Genomic DNA, 23,520 nt, shown 5'->3' with positions numbered 1-23,520 from the left:
TGATGGGTCGCCTAATCTGACGGACTGGCACTCGCCGATCGTCAGGCAGAGGCTCAGAATGGAGTCCTGCCTGTGTAAACAAATCATATCTCCGTTCCAAACAGGGGGGAAAGTGATGGCTTTTGTGTCCCTGCAAAGCAGGGAATAAAATCCAGAACATCCCTTAGTAAAATCAATTCACATAGTACACAAAAACGTTGGTTAGGCACACAGCTAACCCTTTGATCGCCCCTGATGTTTAACCCCTTTCCAGCTAGTGTCATTAGTACAGTGACAGGGCACAATTTTAGCACTGGTCACTGTATTAGTGTCACTGATGCCCACAAAGTGTGCGATTGTCCACCGGAATATCACATAGCTCCCAACTGTCCCTGATTTTGAGGGACTTTCCCTGATTTGGAGCAATGTCCCTCTGTCCCTCTTTTCCCCTCATTTTGGTCTGATCTATAACCGGTTCCCAACCAGCGCACGCCGATGTACGTCGGCAGAATGGCACGGGCAGGCAAATGGGCGTACCTGTACGTCCCTTTAAATTTGCCGCCCTGCTATCGTGAGCGCGGCGCCGGCGACGCGCTCGCGTGCCGGTCGGGACCCCCGTGAGTCCGGTCGCAGGTCCCGCGGACTCGATCGCCGCAGGCATACCCGGGATCGTCTCACGGGGCGGCTGAATGGAGAAATGCCGTTGTAAACAGCATTTCCCCATTCTGCCTAGCAACTAGTGACGCTGATCTCTGCTCCATGTGATTGGAGCAGAGATCAGTGTTCACTAAATGAAAGCCCAGCCCCCCACAGTTAGTAACACACCCCTAGGAACACTTAACCCCTACACTGCCACCCACTGGTTAACCCCTTCACTGGCAGTGTCATTTACACAGGAATCACTGCATTTATATAGCAGTGATTGCTGTATAAATGACAATGGTCCCACAAATGTGTCAAAAATGTCCGATGTGTCCGCCACAATGTCGCAGTCACAATAAAAATCGCTGATCGCCGCCATTACTAGTAAAAAATTAAATTATTACTAAAAATGCCATAAAACTATCCCCTATTTTGTAAACGCTATAACTTTTCAATCAATAATCGCTTATTGCGATTTTTTTTACCAAAAAAATGTAGAATACGTATCGGCCTAAACTGAGGGTAAAAAATGTTTTTTTATATATTTTTGGGGGATATTTATTATAACAAAAAGTAAAAAATAATGCATTTTTTTCAAAATTGTCGCTCTATTTTGTTTATAGCGCAAAAAATAAAAACCGCAGAGGTGATCAAATACCACCAAAAGAAAGCTCTATTTGTGGGAAAAAAAGGACGTCAATTTTGTTTGGGAGCCACGTCACACGATTGTCAGTTAAAGCGACGCAGTGCCGAATCGCAAAAAGTGGTCTGGTCTTTGACCAGCAAAATGCTCCGGTCTGTAAGTGGATATAGTTGTATATAAAATGCACTTTTTATCTTTCGAAAAGCGTTTCCCATCGCTAAATCTTTCGTCTGATTTCTAAATTGCTGCATTCAGAAATGTTAAAAGCCAATATAAAGGAATAGTAGTGATAAAAAAAAGCCCTTGTTGATTTATTTAACCTTTTTTTTTTGGTTAATTTTCCTTTAAGGGGGTGTGGCAAGGGGGCGTGTCCTATACCTACATATGTTTGCTGGCAGGTGTCCCTCATTCCCGTCTCAAAATGTTGGGAGGTATGATATCACAGTCCCAATATAAGTCGCTGATTGCCGACATTACTAGTATCACAAAAAAACAAAATTCCAGTATATATCCCATCGTTTCTAGATGTGATAACTTTTGCGCAAACCGATCAATACAGGCTTATTGGGATTTTTTTTTTCCAAAAACATGTAGCAGAATACATATTGACCTAAATTGATGAAGAAAATATATATTTTTTTATATATATATATTTTTATTGATTTTTTTTTATAGCAGAAAGTAAAAAAAATTACGTTTTTTTTTTTTTTTTTTTCCAAAATTCTTAAAATTGCACAAAAAAATTAAAACTGATCAAATACCACCAAAAGAAAGCTCTATTTGTGTGGGGGGGGGGAGATGATATCAATTTTATTTGAATACAGAGTCGCACGACCGCACAATTGTCAGATAAAGTAACGCAATGCCTTTATCGCAAATGAACAAAAATGGCCTGGTCATGAAAGGGGGGTAAATCTTCCAGAGGACAAGTGGTTAAGACACGGCACAAATGTAAATAGGTTCTCTTTCTCTGAAATTCCACTTGAAATGGATCCTGTGAAAGGAGAAGTATGGCGGCTGGCGCTGGGGACTTGGCGCGGGCTCCAGGGCTGTCGAACTCATCATGACTTCACTGCCTAGCGACTCACTGACCTGGAACATGTATGAAGTCAGCAAAGTGTGAAGAATCCGGTGCTTGTTCCAGATCAGCGACACGTTGGATAGTGAAGCAAGGATGGGGATGACAGTCCCACAGTTTGTACCTTTTAAATCCCTATTCTGGCCTTCCAGGTCTCATTTAATCATATAACAACCGTGATTGGCTACAGACAATGACATCTTTATCGAAAAAAGCTTTGTACCATACAATCACCCAAAGAGACCAATCAAAATCCTAGATCAGTAACCTAAAGCTGGCCATTACATGTCACTCTCTGGTTGTACAATCTCTGAGCAATCGCCTTTTAGTATTACATTGTGCCAACTTGGCCAATCAAGATGACCAATGATCCCGAACCCGGAAGAAACCGATGAGAAAGGTTGCAGATGTCACATCATCGGAGCGGAAATGAATACAGTCCCACTGTAATTACAGACCGCCCACCGTCAATATAGACGCCGCTAATTTTGACGTAGAATACCATTGTTGTTATGTCAGTAGGTAGCTGGTATTTTCTTAAGTGGCGGGCAGTCCGCTTTAAGATAAAAGTGGTCTCAGCGATGGATTCACTGTGAGATCACTTTTATCGGCGACGGGAGGGACACCTGATCTGTGATCGGATCCTTTCCTCTGATGGGCAGGAAGACGAGTGAGGGAATTGTGTCCCCCCCACTCGACTCCACACTTGTCTCCAAATATCACCCAAACCGTCCTCTCCACTCTTCTCAAGACCTCCTACTCTCAAGCGCCCTTGTCTCTCTCCTCCCATGCTCATCTCCAGGATTTCTCCAGAGCCTCTCCCATGCTCTGGAACTCGCTACCTCCACCTGTCCGGCTATCCCCTACTCTTGCTACCTTCAGACGATCCCTGAAAACTCATCTCTTCAGGGAAGCCTATCGCATCTCCAACTAATCTTCTACCACTTCCAACAATCAGCTCATTCCCCACAGCTACAAACTTTTGTACCACCTGCCCCACCCACTGACCTAGTCTGAAAATACCAACCTAATCATTCTCTTCACTCCTCCCAAGACCTCCTGCTCTCTAACTCCCTTGTTTCCTCCTCCCATGGTCTTCTCCATGACTTCTCCAGAGCCTCTCCCATCCTCTGGAACTCGCTATCCCCTACTCTTGCTACCTTCAGGCTATCCCTGAAAACTAATTTCTTCAGGGAAGCCTGTCAGGTCTCCAACTAATCTTCTACCACTTTCATCAGCTCATTTCCCACAGCTACAACCTTTTGTACCACCTGCCGCACCCACTAACCTAGACTCAAAATACCAACCTAATCATTCTCTTCACTCCCCCCAAGACATCCTGCTCTCTTCCTTGTCCCCTCCTCCCATGCTCATCTCCAGGATTTCTCCAGAGTCTCTCCCATCCTCTGGAACTCACTACTTCAACCTGTCCGGCTATCCCCTACCCTTGCTACCTTCAGGCAATCCCTGAAAACTCATCTCTTCAGGGAAGCCTATCACGTCAACTAATCTTCTACCACTTCCATCAGCTCATTCTCTACAGCTACAAACTTTTGTACCACCTGCCCCCACCTTATTAGATTGTAAGCTCTTCTGAGCAGGGCCTGCTTAATCCTCTTGTATTTTATTGTATTAGAACTGTATTGTCTCCCTTTTATATTGTAAAGCGCTGCGTAAACTGTTGGCGCTATATAAATCCTGTATAATAATAATAATTGGATGATGGGAGCGATGTCAAACGTCACTTCCGCCCTCCGGCCTTAAAGGGACAATGGTTTACTATTCCTCCCGCTGATACCAACAATGGGGCACTATTCCTCTCACTGACACCAGTGATGGGACACTATTCCTCCCACTGATACCAACAATGGGGCACTATTCCTCCCACTAACACCAGTTACGGGATACTATTCCTCCCACTGATACCAACAATGGGGCACTTTTCCTCCCGCTGATACCAACAAAGGGGCACTATGCCTACCAATGATGGGGCACTATTCCTTCTGCTGACACCAACAATGGTGCACTATTCCTCCCACTGACACCAATGATACAGTAAGGCATTACTCCTATCACTAATACCCGTACCCCAATGTCTGAAGGACAATAAACTGGCCCTTTGGTTAAAAAGTTTGGTGGACCCCTGATCCAAATAAATAAAAAAATATCTCCGCACTAATAAATAATGTAATAATACACAAAATATGGATGTTGCCGCCAATCACTATCATGAATCCATCATAACCCTAAGTAAAAGCAGCACACATAGTAAACACAAAAACACTGGTTAGGCACACGTTTAACCCTTTGATCTCCCCTGATGTTAACCCCTTCCCAGCCAGTGTCCTTAGTACAGTGAAAGTGCATATTTTGAGCACTGATCACTATATTAGTGTCACTGGTTCCCACAAAGTGTCAGTTAGTGTCAGACTGGCCGCTGCAATATCCCAGTCCCGCTATAAGTCGCTGATCGTCGCAATTACTAATATAAAAAAAATATCTATTAAACTCCAGTATATATACCATAGTTCACAGACGCTATAAATTTTGTGAAATATACAAAATATACGCTTGTTGGGACTTTTTTTTTACCAAAATTATGTAGCAGAATACATATTGGCCTAAATTTGTGAAGAAATTAGATTTTTTTTTTTTTTTTAAATAATTATTGGATGTGTTTTATAGCAGAAAGTAAAAAGAATTGTTTGTTTGTTTGTTTTTTCAAAATTGTCAGTCTTTTTTTCTTTATAGCACAAAAAAAAAAAAAAAAAAAAAACAGAGGTGATAAAATACCACCAAAATAAAGCTCTATATGTGGGGAAAAAAATACTATGCATTTTGCTTGTGTACAGCGTCGCACGGTCGCGCAAATTGTCAGTTAAAATAACGCAGTGCCGTATCGCAAAAAATGACCTGGTCATGAAGGGGGATAAATCTTCTGGAGGGCAAGTGGTTAATAAAATACCAAAATAATAAATGTCATCGTAAAAATCACCCTAATGTGGTCAATTGATAATATATATCCAGGGTAGTTCTTTATTTATATCACAACTTCAATCTACTTGTAAGTGTGCTTTTCCTTTAAATATCAGTGCATAAAGTATCATGCGTGCCGGTCCATCATCTACAATATAAATGCGTTCTGCCGCTGTCATCTCGCCGCTTTTCACTGCCGCCACTTCCCTCAATCTTGGGCACCATCCGCCCAGGATCCAGCCCATTCAGCAGAAAAGTATACATACATAGCCGGCCATGGTGTAGCATTAACACACACTCAGCTTTATTAACAAAAAGAATAAAAACACTCACAAATACAGTACACTAGATAAAGTACCCTTTCAAAATCTTCCAAGCATAAACATCAATAAGAACCACATGTAAAATGGCCGACCTCAGACTTCGGGGCGTGATGACAAATATATACAGCTCCTCTGGGCTTTCAGAAAAAAGAGGGAAGGAGAGCTGAATTTACACTCTGCAGAGCTCAGTGAGGAGAGCTCTGAGAGCTGATTGGAGGGGAGGGACACCCCCCTCCCCCCCTCTCACACGGCACACAGAAACAGTTGAGGCTGTCAATCACACTCCGCAGAGCTCAGTGAGGAGAGCTCTGAGAGCCTCCCCCTTGGCTCTACCCATGACCCCACCCCCTTTTACTTGCCATTGTAAACCCCACCTTTATAATGAAGCACCCATCAAATGCAGCCTCACCAGCGCCCTTCAAATGCAGCCTACCAGTGCACCTATAAGTTCCCATCCGTGCTCTCCATCAGTGCCCATCAGTGCCACCCATCATTGCTTATCAGTGCCCATCAGTGCTGCCTATCAGTGCACATCAGTGCCATCTATCAGTGCTGCTTGTCAGTACCCATCAGTGCTGCCTATCAGTGCTTATTAGTGCCCATCAGTGCTCAGTGCCTATCAGTGCCGTCTATCAGTGCTGCCTGTCAGTGCTGCCTATCAGTGCTTATTAGTGCCCATCAGTGCCGCCTATCAGTGCCCATCAGTACTGTCTATTAGTGCCACCTATCAGTGCCCATCAGTGCTGCCTGTCATTGCTGATCAGTGCCCATCAGTGCCGCCTATCATTGCCGCCTATCAGTGCTGCCTATCAGTGCTTATTAGTGCCCATCAGTGCTTCCCATCAGTGCCACCTGTCAGTGCCCATCAGTGCCACCTACCAGTGCCCATCAGTGCTGCCTATCAGTGCTTATGAGTGCTGCCCATCATTGCCGCCCATTAGTACCGCCTATCAGCATCCATCAGTGCTGCCTATCAGTGCTTATTAGTGCCCATCAGTGCTACTCATCAGTGCCGCCTATCAATGCCACCTATCAGTGCCCATTAGTGCTGCCTATCAGTGCCATCTATCAGTGCCCATCAGTGCTGCCTATCAGTGCCACCTATCAGTGCCCATAAGTGATGCCTATCAGTGCCATCTATCAGTGCCCATCAGTGCTGCCTATCATTGCTTATCAGTGCCCATCAGTGCCGCCTATCAGTGCCCATTAGTGCTACCTATCAGTGCCCATCAGTGCAGCCCATTAGTGTCACCTATCAGCGTGACCTATCAGTGCCCATCAGTGCCCTATCGGTGCTTATTTGTGCCCATCAGTACCACCTATCATTGCCCATTAAAATAAAAAAATTCAAAATGTGTGAATCCTGGGTGAAAATTGTGTCCACAATGTATAAATAGACCCCTAAGTGTTATTTGGAAGTTTAATGTGACCCCTTCCCCATCAGCTGCCCCATATATGTGACAGCGCCAAGGTATTCCTTATATTGTGCTGACACATCTTTGCACTGCGTCTGTGCTTTGTGCCGGGAGCATGCTCAATTGCACTCCTCCGGCAAATCAGGGTCACATAGAGCAAAGATTGGGAGCTGGTAGAAGGTGCTCCCGATCATGTGATCCCTGTGACAGCCAATCACAGTGATCGCATGAGTCGAAAAGCTCATGAAACTCCTCTGGTGTTTACAACCCTTAAAGCCCACGCCCCCTCCCCCTGCCCCCAAGGGGCACCTGCCACCGCTGCCTTGTGCTGCCATAGAGATGAAAGGGAAAGTGCAGCATCAACACTGCACAAGATTTCGTTTTACAATATAAAGACAAACTCCAAGTGGATATAAAGCATCCGCAAGATCCGATCTCGATATAAAGACCGCCTGAAGCTTGCTGGCACTTTTTAGACTAGAAATTACAAGGTACGCCGGGGCACACTTTATATGCAAATACCGACTTCTCTCCAAGTCAGCACTTAAACACCCCGCCCCCAACGACATCCCACAATGCAATGCCAAGTGGTCCAGCTACAGACAGGGCCATTCATGTTCTCGGGTTCTATGGGAACATCGTACATGATCACATGATCAGATCGGCACCAAAGTGTCTTTAGAAATCATAAACACAGAATAAAAGACGTCTTATCCAGAATCCTGAGACGTACAAAGTGTCAGGCTTATCTATAGTGTAAATCCCTACAATGTATGGATTGAATACTAGAACATGTCCCATATTGTACAACCCCATGTTCACTATAGTACCAAAAGTATTGGGGCACCCGCCTTCACACGCACGTGAACTTTAATGGTATCCCAGTCTTAGTCCGTAGGGTTCAATATTGAGTTGGCGCACCCTTTGCAGATATAACAAATGATTTGGACCAGTGCATAAAACAAGGTTGAGGTCAGGACTCTGTGCAGGCCAGTCAAGTTCCTCCACCCCAAACTCACTCATCCGTGTCTTTATGGACCTTGCTTTGTGCACTGGTCCAAATCATCTGGTGGAGGGGGGATTATGGTGTGGGGTTGTTTTTCAGGGGTTGGGTTTGGCCCCTTAGTTCCAGTGAAAGGAACTCTTAAGGCTTCAGCATACCGAGATATTTTGGACCATTTCATGCTCCCAACTTTGTGGGAACAGTTTGAGGATGGCCCTTCCTGTTCCAACATGACTGCACACCAGTGCACAAAGCAAGGTCCATAAAGACATGGATAAGGGAGTTTGGGGTGACCTCAACCCGATAGAACACCTTAGGGATGAATTAGAGTGGAGACTGCGAGCCAGGCCTTCTCGTCCAACATCAATGCCTGACCTCACAAATGCGCTTCTGGAAGATCGGTCAAACATTCCCCATAGACACACTCCTAAACCTTGTGGACAGCCTTCCCAGAAGAGTTGAAGCTGTTATAGCCGCAAAGGGTGGGCCAACTCAATATTGAACCCTACGGACTAAGACTGGGATGCCATTAAAGTTCATGTGCGTGTAAAGGCAGGTGTCCCAATACTTTTGGTAATATAGTGTACATTCATCACTAGAAGGACCTTGAGAACCTCATCACCCCGTGTCACAGAAATCAGACATTATTTGTAACGTTTACATTGTGATACAGAGAATGGTTCCCTGGCTGAACAGATCTCCTCCACCTACAGAGGTGTCTGAGGGATCAATACACAGTGTGATATCAATGGTGGGAGAGGGACAGAGATGACCTGATAAATACAAAGAGAGGACAGAGAGATCTCATAGAGGGATGGCAGAGAGAGAGAGAGAGGGAAGAGGAAGAAAAGAGAGGGAGGGAGAGACAAATGGAGAGAGGAAAGAGGAAGGGAGGGATGAAGGGAGAGAGGAAGGAAGAGAAGAAGGGAGAGAAGAATAGAGAGAGGAAGGAAGAGAAGGAGGGAGAGAGGAAAGGAGAGAGGATGAGAAAGAGGAACGGGAAGAGGAAAGGAGAGAGAAAGAAAGAGAAGAATGAAGAGAGGAAGGAAGAGAGTAAAAAAAGAAGAATGGAGAGAGAAAGGGAGATAGGAACAGAGAGAGGAAGAGAAAGAAGAATAGAGAGAAGAATGGAGAGAGGAAAGGAGAGAGGATGAGAAAGAGGAAGGGAGAGAGGAAAGGAGATAAGAACGGAGAGAGGAAGGGACAGAAGAATGGAGAGAGGAAGAAAGAGAAGAATGGAGAGAGGAAGGAAGAGACTAAAAAAAAAGAAGAATGGAGAGAGAAAGGGAGAGAGGAAAGGTGAGACAGGAGAGAAGGGAGAGGAGAAGGAAGAGAGGAAGGGAGAGAAGAATGGAGAGAGGAAGGGAGAGAAGACTGGAGAGAGGATGGAAAAACAGAATGGAGAGAGAGAGGGAGGGAGAGGGAAAAGGAGAGATGAATGGAGAGAGGGGGAGAAGAATGGAGAGAGGAAGGGAGAGAGAAAGGAAGGGAGAGAAGAATGGAGAGAGGGAGGGAGAGAAAGAGGCAGGGAGGGAGGGTGGGAAAGAAGTGAGAGAGGAAAGGAAGAGGAGAATAGAGAGAGGTAAGAGGGATGAAGGGATGAAGAGAAGAATGGAGAGCGGAAGGGAGAGAAGAAGGAAAAGAAGAAGGGAGAGAGAGAAGAAGGGAGAGAAGAAGGGAGAGAAGAAGAGAGAGAAGAAGGGAGAGAAGAAGGGAGAGAGGAATGGACAGAAGAAGGGAGTGAAGAATGGAGAGAGCAATGGAGAGAAGAAGGGAGACAAGAATGGAGAAAAGAAAGGAGAGGGGAAGGGAGAGAAGAATGGAGAGAATGGAGAGAGGAAGGGAGAGAAGAATGGAGAGAGCAATGGAGAGAAGAAGGGAGAGAAGAAGGGAGAGAGGAATGGACAGAAGAAGGGAGTGAAGAATGGAGAGAGCAATGGAGAGAAGAAGGGAGAGAAGAATGGAGAAAAGAATGGAGAGGGGAAGGGAGAGAAGAATGGAGAGAATGGAGAGAGGAAGGGAGAGAAGAATGGAGAGAGCAATGGAGAGAAGAAGGAGAGAAGAAGGGAGAGAAGAAGGGAGAGAAGAATGGAGAGAGCAATGGAGAGAAGAAGGGAGAGAAGAATGGAGAAAAGAATGGAGAGGGGAAGGGAGAGAAGAATGGAGAGAGCAATGGAGAGAAGAAGGGAGAGAAGAATGGAGAAAAGAATGGAGAGGGGAAGGGAGAGAAGAATGGAGAGAAGAATGGAGAGAAGAATGGAGAGAAGAATGCATTCATAAATATGAGAGGTGATTTGCCACTATGAGTAGATACAGAGAGAGGACAGAGGAGAGATGAGATATAGAGAGGTGAAGAGATCTGACATGGGAGGATCACACAGGGAGAGACAGACAAGAGAACAGAGAGAATTAGAGAGGAGTAGAGAGAGAGGAGCACACAGATAGAAGGAAGTTAGAGATCGATCGATCCCATAGAGATACATATTACATATTAAAGCAGAATAATAATCAGGATGAAAGATGGCTGAATAGATAAAAGGTAAATATAACTGATGATTGGACGATCGATGTATCAATCAGTATATACAGCTGGATAATCATAGGAAGAACAGAGACAGCCATTAATGAGTAATATAAGACGGATGGCACTGATAGAATAGATAGAAGTAATGTGTGAGCGATGAGTGTACATATAGAATATATAAGGACACGTATATCTCGCACTCACACATGTTACGTACATTGCAGCGATGGAGCGATGATGGGAACTGAAGCAGAGATGGAAATGTCATTGAGCGGGGGAGGGGGAGGGGGGGCTGTATCCTCCTATGAGATAATCGGAGGGCCTGTCCCTTTAAGAAGATGTCCTCTCCCCCCATGATGCTGCATAATATCCGGGCTCCTGTCTGCTGCCATGATTACAGGACAGTGTGCCGCCTCCTCTCCTTTTATTTCTCTCTTTCTTTCTTTCTTTATTAGGGGAAGGATTAGGTGCAATGAGCGCGTCGGAAGCTGACTATCACCGGTGAGAAGGTGATTGGTGGCGGTGTTGAGCAGACATAAGCCCCGTCTGTCCCTACACGCCCTCCGCCTCTCCAACATAACGCAGTGTACCCCCATCACCCAGCCTGCCCCGCGCCACCGCCAGCCATCTTGTGCAAATGTATAATAAAATGACAGAGGGGGGAATCCTTATGCAGAATTCCGGGGGGGGGGGTATGGCGGGGGCGAGCAGTGGTTTTTCCCGAGAAGAAAAAATTGCCTGTTTTTTGTTTGTTTTTTCATTCTCATTTTTCAATAATTATTATTATTACAACTATTAATATTACTAAAATCATAAATAATAATAAAATTAAGAATAATAATGATTATTATTATAAATAATAATAACTCATAATAAAACCATAATCAAAAATAATAACTATTATAATAATACAAATAAGAATATTAATGATTATTATTATAAATAATAATAATAACTCATAATGAATTAATAATAAAAAATATAATTATAATAATAAAATTAAGAATAATAATGATTATTATTATAAATAATAATATTAACTCATAATAAAAACATAACCAAAATAATAATTATTATAATAATAAGAATATTAATGATTATTATTATAAATAATAATAATAACTCATAAAAAAATCATAATAAAAAATATTATTATTATAATAAAATTAAGAATAATAATGATTATTATTATAAATAATAATAGAAACTCATAATAAAACCATAATCAACAATAATAATAATTATTATTATAATTATAAAATTAAGAATATTAATGATTATTATTATAAATAATAATAACTCATAATAAAATCATAATAAAAAATTATTATTATAATAATAAAATTAAAAATAATAATGATTATTATAATAAATAATAATATTAACTCATAGTAAAAGCATAATCAAAAATAATAATAAATATTATTATAATAATAAAAATAAGAATATTAATGATTATTATAAATAATAAGAATAACTCATAATAAAATCATAATAAAAAAAATGTATTATTATAATAATAAAATTAAAAATAATAATGATTATTATAATAAATAATAATAGTAACTCATAATAAAATCACAATCAAAAATAATAATAATTATTATTATAATAATCAAATTAAGAATATTAATAATGATTATTATAATAAGAATAACTCATAATAAAATCATAATAAAAAAATATTATAATAATCAAATTAAGAATAATAATGATTATTACTATAAATAATAATGATAGCTCATAATAAAATCATAATCAAAAATAATAATAATAGTTATTATTATTATAATAAAATTAAGAATAATAATGATTATTATTATAAGTAATAATGATAACTCATAACAAAATAAAAATAAAAAATAATAATAATAATTATAATAATAAAATTAACAATAATAATGATTATTATTAATCTAAATAATAATAGCAATAATAATTCATAACAAAATCAAAATTATAAATAATAAAACACAGAATGTATCTGTGTTTTCCTGCAATGACTTTCTAAAGCATCTGTATAAGGCCCACCATAGACTATACAATCTGATTGTACAATCTTCTTTAGATTTACCAAAGCCATGTAAGGACCATGAGGGCAAGTCTACACAATTTTTTTTAATTGGTATGAAATGAGGCAGGACCATCTACTACATACAGTCATTGTCAGGAGATTATACAATCATATTGCATAATGTATGGTGAGCCAAATACACAATTCAATCTCATTGTACAACTTCCTTTTGATCTACCAACAACAAATGTAGTAGAATTCCTGATTGGATAGATAGATGTTTCCTCCGATTATATCGATTTGGTAAATCTAAAGAGTGTACATAGATTGTTCAATCGGATTGTAGTGTATAGTCACCTTAAGACCAGCCATACACTATACATTCTGATTGTACAATTTCCTTCATGGTGGCCATGCATGGTTGGATTTTGTCTTTAGTCCAATCGATGTGCAATGCAATCAAAACAATCAAATCCACAAGCAACTGAATAGCCATAACTTCCCTTCCGATTAATTTAAGCTGGCCATACACCTTACAACCTGATTGTATAGTCTAGCGATTGGCCATTATGGAAAAATCATTGATCATTTTGCTTTGATCAGCAGCGCTAAGATACTTAGTTGATGAATATGATCGTAATGGGGCCCAATCACACCAATTCCTCCCAAATGACACCAACGATGGGGCACAATTCATGCTTAGTTGATGAATACGATCGTATTCCGACCAATCAGATGATGAGAGTACATGGTGTAAACGGAGATAGTGATTAATCATTTACGATCATAGCTGTCTATCTTAGCTATGGATCCACTTTCCCGTGTGTGGCATATAGATTGAATGGGGTTGTCAACTCTAGATCGATTATTCCTATCTGTAGAGATCAATTGGAAAAAAGAAGCCACTCCTTAATAGAAGCGTGTATGGCCACCATGAGATCTATGCAGTAAGAGGACAAACCCAAACAACCAATTTGATCAGTCCTCTCCAAACTGCAGCAATGTGACCCTTTGCTTGCTTTTATTTGTCCCTTGGGGCACTATTTTATCCACTGACACCAATGATGGGACACAGTTCCTCCCAATGACACCAGCAATGGGGCACAATGACCCCAATGATGGGCACCATTTCATCCACTGACACCAACGAAGGTGCACAATTCTTCCTAATGACACCAACAATGGGGCCCAATGATAGGCCACAATTCCTTCCAATGACACCAACAATAGGGCACAATTCCTCCCAATGACACCAATGATGGGGCACAATTCATCCCAATAACACCAATGATAGGGCATAGTTCTTTCAAATGACACCAACAATTGTGCCCAATGACACCAATGATGGTGGCACAATTTCTCCCAATGATACCAACGATGAGACACTATTCATCCCAATAACACCAACGATGGGGCACAGTTCTTCCCAATGACACCAACAATGGGGCACAATTCCTCCAAATGACACCAACAATGGGGCACAATTCCTCCCAATGACACCAATGATGGGGCACTATTCATCCCTAAAAACACCAATGATGGGGCACAGTTGTTTCCAATGACACCAACCATGGGGCCCAATGACACCAACAATGGGGCACAATTCCTCCCAATGATACCAATGATGGGGCACAATTCATCCCAATAACACCAACAATGGGGCATATATCCTCCCAATGACACCAATAATTGGGCCCAAATGACACCAAGGATGGGCCACAATTCCTCCCAATGACACCAACAATATTGGCCCAATGACATCAATGATGGAGCACAATTCCTCTGAATGACACCAACAATATGGCACAATTCCTCCCAATGGCCCCAATGATGGGGCACAATTCCTCCTAATGACACCAACAATGGGGCACAATTCCTCCCAATAACACCAATGATGGGGCACAATTCCTCCCAATGACAGCAACAATGGGGCACATTTTTTTCCAATGACACCAATGATGTGGTTCAATTCCACCCAATGATGCCAACAATGGGGCATAATTCCTCCCAATGACACCAACAATGGGGCATAATTCCTCCCAATGACACCAACAATGGGGCACAATTCCTTCTAATGACACCAATGATGGGGCACAATTCCTCCCAATGACACCAACAACAGGGCTCAATTTTTGCCATTGACAGCAACGATGGGGCACAATTCCTTCTAATGACACCAATGACGGGGCACTATTCCTCCCAATGACACCAACAAAGGGGAACAATTCCTCCCAATGACACCAACAATGGGGCACAATTCCTCCCAATGACACCAACAATGGGGCACAATTCTTCCCACTGACACCAACAATGGGGCACAATTCCTCACACTGACACCAAAGATGGGGCATTGTTTAATCCCACTTCTGCCTAGACATCTTCTATTCCTGATAGCCACAACCTGGCCCCCCTAAATTCTGAAGGATAATAAACTGGCCCTTTGTTTAGAAAGTTTGGAGATCCCTGACATAGAGGATGGTAGAGCGACAGGAGATTGCACAATCAGATTGTATGGTGTATGGTCAGCCTAAAGTGGAACTTTAAATAAAATAAAATAAATGTACGAACCGGCAAGTTTTTCAATTTGTAACAGCCTGTTTGCAATCTCGTTCACAGCTCAGCATACAATTTCTGCATCCACTAGGATGAGTAAACTCCCACGAGAATTACCCCATGCAGCCAATCGAATCGACCGAAAATTTCGACCCCCGAAGAACACCTGGCGAAGATGTGGGCGCCGGCAAGGGACTTTGCGGGCATCGCTGGAGGGCAGTATAGTTCTACTATAGGGGACGGATCACATGTGTGCAGAGAGGTTTAGGCCGCTTTCATATTGCCATTCTGCAGTGTGGCCTCAGTGCAGGGGCAGCGCCGTGTCCCCGCGGTTCCCCATAGACTTTCTATGATGTCCTGTGTTTTTGCCGCATTTTCTGAAAGCGCATAAAAAGACGCAGCAGGCAGCACTTTCAGAAAATGCACTAAGAAATGTGGGACCTAATGGATCGTCTATGGGAAACCGCAGTTATCCCGCACGAAAAGCCCAGGTACGCTGTGCTGCACACACGCTGCCGTCTGTTTGTAGTGCGACAGTGTGAAGGCGGCCAATCAATGAACTTTACAGAATGTGCGTTTTGATGGAAGTGCATCAAGAGGCTGCATGCAGGACTTTTGTTAGCGCACTGCACCTAAAACGCACAGGTGTGAAGGAGATTTTCGACTGGCCATACACTTTCAGATCTATCGCCTTTCGATCGGCCAGACTGCGATTGGAGACCTCAACTCAAACCATTCCCTGTTATCCTAAAGAGGCAGGTGTACTGTGAAAAATCACGTGTTGGACTAATATATGAAAGGTGTTAGGTCTAGTTTGCACTTGTGTTTGGGGGGTGGTAAAAAACATGCAGTTGAGCTGCGATTTTACTGCCTCCCTCCAACGGGTAACTCTTAGGCCTCATTCACATCTAGGCGTCACATGAACATGTGCTTTTTTGTACAATATGGCATGCATAGGGCAGCCCAATCTTTTTATTAGGCTGCCCTACATTTGGCGAACACGCCAAAGCAGCTCATATAGCGGTGGGTGTCACGTTTATGTGCGTTTTGTGTGTGTTTCCACACTACATGCATGCCGGTGACCCATTCATTTCAATGAGCCACCCCCTGAAAGGAAAAAGTAGCTCTTGTAGCTTAAGTTGTGAATAAATGGCATCGCAAGAGCTAGGGTTGCCACCTTTTGTTCAAGTCAAACCCGAACACTTTAGCGGAGCACACCAATTTTTTTTTTTTATAGTAAAAACTATACATATATTTTGCTATTAAATGACATTTATAATTATATGACGTTAATAACAAGAGTTCCCCTTTACATCAGAGCCCACAGAGTTCCCCTTTTTACATCTGAACTCGCAGAGTTCCCTTTCACTGTAAGGGGGGATTCTGCAGACTCTGATGTAAGGGAGAACTCTGGGGACTCTAACATAAGGGATGCTCTGGGAACCCTGATGTAAGGGGGAACACTGAGAACTCTGATATACGGAGAGGACTCTAATGTAAGGGGGAACACTGTGGCCTCTGGTTTAAATGGGAACTGTGATGTAAGGGGTGCTCTGAGAACCCTGATTTACCTTAGTGTACTCACTCAGAGGCAGGAGAGAGAAGGGGGGAGACTTCAGTCACAGACAGGGATGGATGGTGAGCTCACTCACCCCTTGGCAGTCAGCATCTCTCATCCAGATGTATCTGAGGCTGCTGAATTCAAAATTTCCTGGCCCCAACTTTCCTTTTCTGAGGCACAGCGCCAGGGATTGGAGTGTGGGTAGACCCAGAGGGGTAGGGGTGGGGGGAAGAGGCTGATCGAGCCCTCTCTCCTCTCCCGTCTTTGTGTGTGTTTCGGGGGGGGGGGGGGGGGGGGTAGTGCTGGCTTTGAGCAGTGTGAAAGAGTGTAACAGACACATTCAGCTTAGACAACTGCAGCCAGCAACCCTGCTGGGAAGCCATAGTCCAGTCTAAATAATGTGTCCGGGTTTCAGGCAGTCTGAAACCCGAACGCATGATTCCAAACCCGAATTGTCCAGGTGAATCCTGGACAGGTGGCAACCCTAGCAAGAGCGCACATTTTGTAAACGCAGGCAAAAATGCGCCATTTTGCGCACTTTAACGAGACACTCAGGCGTGAATGCAGTCTAACCTTTGGTTCACATCTGTGCGTGGTGTATGTAGGGCAGCCTGGTCATTTCAATGAACATGAAACGCAAACACGACAAAGAAACTCCCAGACATTTTTGGGTGTCGCGTTTCGTGCGTTTTTTTACCTCACGTTATTCACGCTCTTTGCCACGCCCAAAAATGCACATCACAAAATGTGCAGATGTGAATGGAGCCTTAAGCTGTAGAGGCAGTGGACAGGGGTGTGCATAGTAACCAAACATTTTTATCCCCACCCCCACCCCGTGTTTGGAGGCATTACTGCTCGCCGGACGTGACTGAATTCAGCCCATAACGCAATGCTGCATGCTGCTGCGGCATGGTAATGCAGGTTTTTGGGGGTTAAAACAGGAAGTGAGAAGATGACATAACACCTTCTTGCCGCCAGCCAAGTGCCCATCTACTGAGGTCAACGCCGGTGTTCACACCAAAACACGGTGCTGTAAAAGGCGGCACCCGTGCATGTTTCCTGTGCCATGTTCAAAACGCACTGCCTTTGTCATCTGCTGTGTGTGCCAATGCATTGTTAGTGGATGGTACCCCAAACGCAGATCGCAAACGCAGTGTGTTTTGTGGGCACCAGATTGCAGTGTACTGAAGTAACTTGCAATTTGATGTGGCGCATTTTTCAAAAGTAGTGCGTAAACTACCTTTTCTGCCCTCCAATGTGATTTGCAGGCCATTCAAATAAATAGGCCGCTAAACCGCACTGCAGGGGAACGCATGGGAATTGCACAGGAATGCGGACCGCGTTCCTGCATGATTGTGGTTTGAACCTGCCATTAAGTCTCAACGAGACTACTTCCTATTGCCCTTGGTAACCAGCATCAGTTTTTTTTTCATATTTAAACCTGGACTATAGAAGTGACAGTCGGAAATGTATTGGTTGCTATGGGAAACGGGGAGTGTTATCTCATTTGGTCGGCATTTTACTTACCAACCGATAATAACTGGACACATTTCCAATGGTATTGATAGGAAAGAGATCGTTAGGCCTGGATTTATTCCCAGAAAAGGAAGCAGCCAAAAAATTTCCCCTCATACATAAGCTCCTGCATTGGGATGTATGCATGAAAACTGTGTTTACATGAGTACCCCTGGTTGCCCATAGCAACAGAACAGGAGTGGTTGCTCTGGGCAACATTTTCCATACACGGTTGCAGCATAGACAATATGGTTTATAACAACCGCAAAAGGGGGAAAAAAAGGTGACCCGTTGCCCATAGCAACCACCCTTAATTAAATGAATCAGGGAATCGGAATGAAATCAGAATGAAGGTTTGGTTAAAAAAAATTCTGGACGTTGGCATGCATTAATGCTCAAATGCGCCTAAACGCGTTTAGGCACGTTCAGCTTTTTTCTGCTCATCAGCTTCTCTCCTGAATGAGCTTTTGATGTTTTTTTGGCCTGCAAACACTCGTCTTCTAATACGCCTATGTGATTTACATGTGTTTACAGGTTGAAAAAAAACGCCAAATGCCTGTAATAGTGACATTTTCCAAGCCCAGTGTGCATGAGGCCACATAGGCTTACATAGAGCTGCGTTTACGCTAAACGCCTGTAAAAGCGGCATTTTGCAAGCCCAGTGTGCATGAGGCCACATAGGGTTACATAGAGCTGCGTTTACAGGCTGAAAAAAAACACCAAATGCCTGTAAAAGCGACATTTTCAAAGCCCACTGTGCATGAGGCCACATAGGCTTACATAGAGCTGTGTTTACAGGCTGAAAAAAATGCCAAACGCCTGTAAAAGCAGAATTTTTGAAGGCCAGTGTGCATGAGGCCACATAGGTTTACATGGAGCTGTGTTTACAGGCTGAAAAAAATACCAAACGCCTGTAAAAGCGGCATTTTTGAAGCCCAGTGTGCATGAGGCCACATAGGCTTACATAGAGCTGTGTTTACAGGCTGAAAAAAAAAATGCCAAACACCTGGAAAAGCGCCGTCTTTTTTTAAGCCCAGTGTGCATGAGGCCTAAAGCTTATGAATGGAGCCTGTTGTTTATCTTGTGTCATTGTGTACACAGCAATAGTACCGCAAGGCCTGTGATAGGATGCGGCCTTCTTTTAACTGCTGCCTCAGGCAAGAGGGTGTATAGGCCCAACCTCCACCTCCTCCCCCTCTCCGGTGTGTAACACAATCCTCCCTTCGAGGTCAGCGTGACATGGCCATCTGTGTGTGTTTGTGGCATCCAGCTTGGACTGGTGTGCATCATTGTCACACAGAGCAGTGGGCTGTCCCTGTCACCCCCCTGTGCAACCTGCAGACTGCGGCTCCTGGGGGACTACATGTCCCAGCAGGCCTCACAGACAAGCCGGGACTTGTAGAATGTATAGAAGTACATAAACGTTTACCAAAAAATATATAAAAATATGGAGCGCCTAGTACAAAGTGCCGAAACCCATAGCAAACCAGAGTCCATTTTGCGCTAGTTTGGTTTCTCAATTGGTTGGTATGGGCCACTGTTGTTTGCAGTGATCATGTCACTCCATATACTACATTTTGACAGTGGTATACAGTTTTGGCATGAACGCTAACCACTGCCACTCCTCTATGTATCTATTATTATTATTATTATTATACAGGATTTATATAGCGCCGAAAGTTTACAGCGCTTTACAACATTAGGGCAGACAGTACAATTACAATACAATTCAATACAGGGGGGAATCAGAGCGCCTGCTCGTCAGAGCTTACAATCTAGGAGTGTATACAGTATATTGGTGGGCATTCATAAGGGTGGGCACCTGGCTGGTATTATACCATCGAGGTCTATAAAAATGCAACTGAATACCAATGTTAATAATCTGAACTGGATGATAAGGCCGGCGTGAATCTAATGAGTGTGAAACCTGACCTGGCCATGGATCGAATGGCAGCTGATTCAGCAGGAATTTTTTATTTTTTTTTTACGTGGGTGGCCCTGCTGGCATCACCAAAAGTCGTTATTGCAGGAGCCAGGCAGAAAATTCCTGGCCGAACAACACCTGCATCCAGTCAGACGCAGCAAGTGTTCAAGTATTCTGACAGCCGTGGGTGCCTGTGGTCGGCGCTGAGGATTTGCCCATGCATGCTGGGGGAATCGAGTGATTTCTCATTTAGCTGACGGAGATGAATGAGAGAAATCTTATAATGTGTGGCCAACTTAACACAAATCTGATCACTGACTGCATTGTATGTGTGTGACACAAACCTGTCATAATAATACTGCTGCCCAGTGGTATAACTATGGTCAGAGCAGGCCATGGGGCTGCTGTGGGGCCTGGGGGAAGGAAGGGGTCCCATTATGACTCTGTACCCTCTGTGACATTTCCCATCAAGAACAGCTGACTTCAGACATACAGCAATCACCATTGCAAGTCACAGAGCCCCTTTGCAGGTTGTGTAGTCATTTGTTTAGCTGCTTTAGCAGTTTAGATTAAATGCTTCTGGCCATCCCAGCCAGCACTGAAATTAACCCTGTATGCCTAAGGCTGGCCATACACTATACAATTTTCTTATTCAATTTCCTTTAGATTTACCTTCAACTATGTAGTACAAGGGCCTGCATGATTGCATATAAACTGAAAGGGCTTAGGTGTGACCTCATATTATATGGTTTTGGCAAATCTAAAGAAAAGTTGAGCAAGAAAATTGTATAGTGTATGGCAAGCCTAACTCAGTCTTCCTCAGGCTGTACAAAATATGTGTCTCCTCAGAGGCTTAGCCCTTGTACACACGGTCGGAGATTCCGATGGAATGTGTCTGATCAGACCGTTTTGTCGGATATTCCCACTGTGTGTGATCTCCATTGGACTGTTTCCATCGGAGTATCCGACGGACCAAGTTTTCCAACTTGCTGGTAAAATTTTCTGACAAAATGCTCCGATCGGACATACTCTGATCATGTGTAGAGAATTCCGATCAGACAAAGTGCCACGCATGCTCAGATCAAATTCCTACACCAAAGCTATTGGCTACTAGCGTGAACGCAGTCCCGTCGTAACGAAATAACGTCATCACGTTCTGAACGATCGGATTTTCCGACAACTTTGTCCGACCGTGTGTATGCAACAGTTTCAAAATCCGACGGACAAAATCCGATGGATTTGGTTGTCGGAATGTCCGACCGTGTGTACAAGGGCTTATAGTTCTGAAAAAAGCCAGTGTTTAAGGACGTTTGTATTCTTTCTTTTATTTTTTTATTTTTTTCCAATTCAGCAAAATTTTCCCGAGAGACTAGAGACTTATTTCAATTTTGCAGTTCAACATTGTCCCTTCTCGTTTGTATTAGGGTTATAAAGTTGTTGCAAGAACACTAAGCCCCCTGTACACACGGTCGGAGATTTCCACAACCAAATCCGTCGGATTTTGTCTGTCGGATCTTGTCCGAAACTGTTGCTTACACACGGTCGGACAAAGTTGGCGAAAAATCTGATCTTTCAGAACGTGATGACGTAATTTCGTTACGATGGGACTACATTCAGGCTAGTAGCCAATAGCTTTGATGTAGGAATTTGATCTGAGCATGCGTGGCACTTGGTCCGATCAAAATTCTCTACACATGTTCGGAGTATGTCCGATCGGCCCAGTTGGTCGGGAAATATTTCCAACATGTTGGAAAATTGGGTCGGACGGATATTCGGACGGAATCAGTCCGATGCATACCACACACAGTCGGATTATCCGACGACGCGGTCCGATAGGACACATTCCGACGGATTCTCCGACCGTGTGTACAAGGGCTCACCCTTATGTAATAATAAAAAATATTCTGATTTTTTTTTTGTCTTATAACACTTTTTCCTTTCTTTTTACTCAGGGGTTGACAAATTTGCTTGGAATCTAGGAGCCAGCTAAAAAAGTTAGGAGCCAGGTCCGTGACGGCGATCTGGACCTGTCCCTGGCCTGACATGGAGACGAGTGAGGGGAAGATAGCCCCAAGCCCCTCACCTGTCTCCAAGTCATTGCCCATAGCTCTTAGAGGGACATTTTTAAATTGCATTTTAGTGTAAATATGAGATGTGAGGTCTCTCTGACCCCAGATCTCATATATAAAAGAGGACCTGTCATGCTTTTTTCTATTACAAGGGATTTTTACATTCCTTGTAATAGGAATAAAAGTGACACACATTTTTTTTTTTTTTTTTAAAGAACAGTGAAAAAAATAAAAATAAAAGTTAAAATAAGAAAAAAAAATTGTTTTAAATGCGCCCTGTCTTGCCAAGCTTGCGTGCAGAAGCGAACGCATATATGAAAGCGGTGTTCAAACCACACATGTGAGGTATCGCTGCGATCGGTAGAGTAAGGGCAATAATTCTAGCCCCAGACCTCCTCTGTAACTCAAAACGTGCAACCTGAAGAATTTTTTAAACGTCGCCTATGGAGATTTTAAAGGGTAAAAGTTTGTCGCCATTCCATGAGCGGGCGCAATTTTGAAGCGTGACATGTTGGGTATCGATTTACTCGGCGTAACATTATCTTTCACAATATAAAAAAAAAAAAATTGGGCTAACTTTACTGTTGTCTTTTTTTTTTTTTATTAAATAAAAAAATTTTCCCCAAAAAAAGTGCGCTTTTAAGTCCGCTGTGCAAATATGGTGTGACAGACAGTATTGCAACGACCACCATTTTACTCTCTAGGGTGTTAGAATAAATAATAATAAAAAAAAAATTATATATATATATATATATATATATATATAATATTTTTTTTTTTGTTTTGTTTAGGGGTTCTAAGTAAAGGGATGGAGAAAGACTGGCCCATTAGCATTGTTGGTTGTAATTCCAACGGCCACCACAAGAGGGCGCCAGATTCCAGAAGGAACCATAGGATCACAGAAGGCCTCAAAGCCGGGGGCTCAATTACCGGCCGCCTGCGGCACGGCCCGACGCGATCGCGCGCGCGCGCGCGGGGGGGGGGGGGGGGGTCCACGGAGACGGGATACCCCCAGCTATCCTGCCCCAGGCGCAAGGTCGCTGATTCTAGTCGCCAATGCGACCTGGCGACCGGGTTTTGTCGAGCACTGTTTTTACTAACTACTAGATATCTATTTGAAGCAGAGGTCCACCCTAAAATGGACCTTCCGCTCATCGGATTCCTCCCCCCCTCCGGCGCCACAATCGGCACCTTTCAGGGGGGAGGGGGGTGCAGTTACCTGGATAATCCAGGTAACTGCACCCACTTCCGGGCTAGCTCTCTGCGGAAACGGGCGTACATTACGCCCCTTTCCGCAAGTG

The 23,520-nt window shown here is 43.3% G+C and overlaps 1 protein-coding gene across 2 annotated transcripts in view; it reads right to left on the bottom strand.

The window, feature by feature from the left end:
• The window catches only part of VAMP2 (vesicle associated membrane protein 2), a 70,175-nt gene that overhangs the window by 40,637 nt on the left and 6,018 nt on the right, over positions 1-23,520 (bottom strand). The window contains exon 1 of one of the 2 annotated variants that reach the window (XM_077470605.1): positions 10,801-10,819. The exons of the other annotated variant lie outside the window; for it this stretch is intronic. Within the exon in view, the coding sequence (XP_077326731.1) occupies positions 10,801-10,802 (2 nt within the window). The 5' untranslated portion in view covers positions 10,803-10,819. Of the gene's footprint in view, positions 1-10,800; positions 10,820-23,520 lie in introns of those variants that run through there. 2 annotated transcript variants of the gene reach the window in all.

Source organism: Lithobates pipiens, unplaced genomic scaffold, assembly GCF_037356315.1.
Source record: "Lithobates pipiens isolate NorthernLeopardFrog02 unplaced genomic scaffold, aLitPip1_a1.2 Scaffold_8, whole genome shotgun sequence".
Taxonomy (NCBI): Eukaryota; Metazoa; Chordata; class Amphibia; order Anura; family Ranidae; genus Lithobates; species Lithobates pipiens.
This window is presented reverse-complemented; position numbering and strand designations above follow the sequence as displayed.